The 4734-nt window shown below is 37.1% G+C and overlaps 1 protein-coding gene across 1 annotated transcript in view; it reads left to right on the plus strand.

Annotated features, from left to right (window-relative positions):
* The first annotated feature begins 1989 nt into the window (after positions 1–1989).
* Positions 1990–4734, plus strand: part of UBLCP1 (ubiquitin-like domain containing CTD phosphatase 1) — a 10093-nt gene continuing 7348 nt past the window's right edge. Inside the window, exons 1-5 of the mRNA XM_010282158.1 lie at positions 1990–2186; positions 2581–2672; positions 3092–3177; positions 3270–3385; positions 4493–4591. Coding sequence (XP_010280460.1) covers positions 2033–2186; positions 2581–2672; positions 3092–3177; positions 3270–3385; positions 4493–4591 — 547 coding nt within the window. The 5' untranslated portion in view covers positions 1990–2032. The remainder of the gene's footprint in view (positions 2187–2580; positions 2673–3091; positions 3178–3269; positions 3386–4492; positions 4592–4734) is intronic.

Here is a 4734-nt window from a genome sequence, read left to right on the forward strand (position 1 = left end):
TGTCGCGGAGCAGCTTCTGCTTGGAAAGCCCGTTCCTCCACCTGTTGCGGTGTTGTAGAAAGTGCTGCGGTCCCGTCTGCACAGCATTGCACTTTCTGTGTTTTGGCGTTTTTATCTTTTACGTTGCTTAGTGAAACTTAAAGATGTGGATATCTCTCTTCAAAATCTTCCAGGAAAAGTGGTGTAACTACAACAGCACAACTTTAACACTTTCTCTGTCCCACAGACCTTCCAATCCATAGGCTTTTGGTGGGCTTGTAAAGGCTCTGAAAATCTAAGCCAAGCAAACTTCATGTCAGTAAGCTTCTGCTTCACATGGTGTCCAGGCCCTGATGGTAGAAACTTTGAAAATCCTTGGCTCCTAATCTGTTTTCCTGTAATCATCGATTCTGTGTCAATACTCAGTCCCCTTAGTGTTTTTGGCATTGAATAAAGGTGTCTTATTTCTGCTTGGTGTGTCTGATAACACTCATCTTGACAGGACCATAATTCAGTAAGGATAGATGATTGGTCAAGTGCTCAACTTTGGAGGGATGATCTTTTCAATTTAGCGCTGGACAGAGACTTGAGAAGTTTTCTTACAGTTCTTGCCCCATGCATTTTCTTGCAGAGTGATTTGAGGTGTATGGTACAGGTGAGAAAACAGACAATAAACTCTTCTTTCTGTAAATGTAGTCTAAGGATTGTGGACATGGATAATTTATGATAATGACCCTGTGTATCAACATTGCTTGATGCTATGCAGCCTTAACCTCAGTTGAATTTCTTGATGCTTCTAAGACCCCTTTTTCATGAGTCTTTTTCACAGTGTAATACCAGGTCCCTATCTATGATTTGGGGGATATTGGGGGTGGATATTTGTTCGTTCGTTCCTGATTGGCTATACTGTATAAATGAAAAGTATTTTGTCTGAGAGCACGTAACCTCTGAGAATACAATGCTAGAGAGGAAGAGGAATCAGAGTTTTGGATTCTGAGATTTTTCAGAATTGCCAGACCTGTATTTCTTGGTGTAAAGCATTTCTTGAAGGTGGACAGCCTCAGTTCTTTTCACAGGTCTGCTCCCTCCTTTTTTCGTATATCAGTCTTTTGAGGACAATCTCACCATTAGTGGTGCAGAGGCCATCTCTGCATCTCCTGACAATCTGTAAGAGCCTTTTCATACCTTTCTATCTCCTTGATTCTCTGTTTCCAAGCTTTAACAGAAAAAAACATATTCTTCTTCCTTCCACATAAAGCTAAATATCTTGTTTTTCTGCTGTGTTTAATGTAAGACTAAACTGTTAAATACAATTTGTATAAGTGATGCTGTGTAAATTAAAGATAGTATACTTATGGTTGTTTTGTCAGCTCTGCAATGGAAGTGCAGCTCTTACAGTGTAATTGCATTGTGTAGGTGTGTATTTTGGCTTTGTTTTCAAACTCCTACTTTGATATAGGAGACCTGGGGTGTGTGTTACTGCAGGTATTGTACAGATCTTAGTGAAAGTGAACAGAGAAATCCAATGCTAAAAATGAACTGTTGGGTTCAGAACTATTTTTATGGGTTTATATATTTTCATATTTAGTGTTTTGTTGCTAGATATGTAAAGATATCCATGTCCGGTTCAGTTGCATAATTATTGCAGAGGGCATTTCTGAGATTTGAAGCAACTTTTACGATACTGCAGTCTTCTGCTTGGGTGCCGGCTGTGCAGTGAACAGGCTGTACCTGCCCAGAACACACAGCAAATGAGCATATGCTGGAGCAAACAGTGAATGTGACATTGCTAAACACATTGAAGTGGAACTTGGAGCCCCGGTTTTAGTGCTGTTCTTTCTCCCATAGTTTCAACATTTTATCAACATGTTTAGCATCTGTTCATGCAAAACAAATATCTCTTTGATGTACAATATAATAAAATATACATTAAACAGACTGCATGGTTTGTCTTCTGAAAAGAGTAATTTTCCTATTTCTTCCTTACATGATCATTGTATTTTCCTCCTGCAGCAGACTTTTCAGAAAATAATACTGAACATATGCTTCAAGGATGTCTCTCTCTCTCATAATAAAATGGGGTGGACAGGAGTATACGATAACCTCGCTATCAGAAGAAGACACAGTGTTGGATCTGAAGCAGTCTCTTAAAGGCCTTACTGGAGTGTTACCAGAACGTCAAAAACTGCTTGGACTTAAAATGAAGGGTAACTATTCATATTTATTATTTGTTTTGGATGTGCCCGAGGTGTTTATGGACGAACATCCTCTAAACCTAGCCAGGATGTGTATACTGACAGCATCTACCTCCCAGATCTAGCTTTTGAATGAACAGAGGAATTTTATACATCGCTGGATATTGTTTGTTATTGATACATCTACATTAATGGCTGACATGGAAGCGTGGCAAACGTACGTTAAAAAAAGTTAAATTGCTGCTAACCAGACAAGCAATGTATCTGTATATGGAGGAGGACAATAATACAGCTTGGGGTATTCTCTTTTTTGATGGGTAGCTTATTTCAATTAAGCATGAAATGTATTGACAGTTTTCTAAAATGTCTCTACCACAGTAAAAAACATTATCTGCTCACATTATAGGCAAACCTGCAGATGATGATGTTAAGCTTGGAGCGCTCAAGTTGAAACCAAATACTAAAATTATGATGATGGGCACTCGTGAAGAGAGTTTGGTAAATATTTTACTTGTTTATTAGCTTAAACAGGAAAAGATGCTTATATATATGTCTTCTCGTTACGATTTTAAATTTTTAATCTTCCAGTAATCATTTGAAAAATTGTACTACAGTAGATTTCTGTTGGTATTTATTTTTCTATGTAAAGTAAGCTTTTGTGCAGAACTCCCGTAGCAGCGTATTCATTAAACTCCTGTATTGTTCTGGACTTAAAGTACAAACCTATTATTATGATACTCACTGACTTCTCAAATCTGAACAATCATCGGTATACTTTAGTAATTCTTTCCACTAGTAAAGCGAAATAATTTTGGTTAAATAGTAGTTTTTTCCTGTAATGTGCAGGAACAGAAACTTGATATCCATTGTTATTTTCTTGCCATGACCCTAGTTATGTTTTATTATTATTCCTCTAGGAAGATGTCCTTGGGCCACCTCCTGATAATGATGATGTTGTCAATGACTTTGATATTGAAGAGGAAGTTGTGGAAGTAGAAAATAGGTTAGGAGTTTTAGCTATTAAAAAAAAAGTCCTGTTACAGAATGTACAGCATGCATTTTAATTAACTGTAACTTTTTGCACTGTTACATTAGGGAAGAAAATCTACTAAAAATTTCCCGCAGAGTTAAAGAATACAAAGTGGAAATTCTGAATCCTCCTAGAGAAGGAAAAAAGCTGCTGGTGCTAGATGTTGATTATACACTATTTGGTGAGATTTTATGCGACTTGTGATTTTTGTTTGTTTAAGAGGTCGGTTTATTTGCGAGTTCACATTTCTTGATCTTTGCTTTACAAATCTTCAGTAACTTTGGTATGTGTTGTACTATATAACTTCTGCTTTGTAATAGTGTGGGGTCTTCTGCTCATATTTTAAAAAGCATTTGGCTTTGTAAGTGTTGCATATTGTTGCTTTTAGTGCGGCAGCTGTTTACTTTCTACAAGACGACATAAAAAAGTAGCAGTTTAGTATTTTATCAAAATAATCTTTCTCTTGGCCAACTTATGTCTTGGACATCACGATGGCAGGGCAAGATACTGTAACATAACGATCTTGATCTGTACTTGATTGACTCCACTTTTGGGGGGCATGGGAGAATAGCATCAAATTTTCTTTCCAGACCATTACTAAACATGCACAGAAACACGTTTTACTTGAAAACTCTGTCAGACTGGTGTTTTTGGAAGCCAGAATTTTTCTTCTGAAAATTTTCTGGGATGTAGGTGTGTCATGGCAGCTTGACTATAAGCAGTAAATAATAGCTTGCTTTATTCCATTTCCTCAGCTTTCCTTTTTGATGAGATTTGTTTACAATCTGAGATCAACATTCAACCTATTACTGAGTTTAAAATTTTTATTTAGAGGTCCTCTGCTAGCAGAATTTGACAGCAGTTTTCTAATCGGAACAGGCAACGTTTGCATGTCTGAAATAAGCTTGATATGTTCATAAAATTGACCGGACTAGGTTTGAAGGAATCTGTTTCATATCTGGGCTGTTAAAAATTTGCTAAGGTGCACAGATGAACTAATCGGCCCGACTCTTCAAAGATACTCGGACCCACAGATCTCTGATTTAATTATTAACTAAGCCCTCAAATACCTGTAAGGATCAACAGAGAAGTATATCCTCTGCTGCTTCTCTCCACCTTTAAAATGGGAATGGTAGTTTGCTATGAATTCATTCAGGATTTTAAAGTGCCCCAGTGCTTCCCTCATGAAAATCTTCAGGTCTCTGGATAGATAGGAAAGTCAAACTGAACTTTAATAACTTAACTTAAAGTTTAATAATGAATTGCTTATCTCTTATATTCTTTTCAGACCACAGGTCATGTGCTGAAACTGGGGTAGAACTGATGAGGCCATACCTTCATGAATTCTTGACATCTGCATATGAGGATTATGATATTGTAATTTGGTGTAAGTTTTATACTCAGTACCTAAGACTTTATTGTAAATTGTCATTCAGGGTGGAGACTCCAGGTAGGAGGTTTTCATACTGCTTTTTAGTGTGAATCGCAAGATCTAAAACAATACATGAATGCTTAGCTGCAGTACATTCA

This window comes from Phaethon lepturus, unplaced genomic scaffold (assembly GCF_000687285.1).
Source record: "Phaethon lepturus isolate BGI_N335 unplaced genomic scaffold, ASM68728v1 scaffold51832, whole genome shotgun sequence".
NCBI lineage: Eukaryota > Metazoa > Chordata > Aves > Phaethontiformes > Phaethontidae > Phaethon > Phaethon lepturus.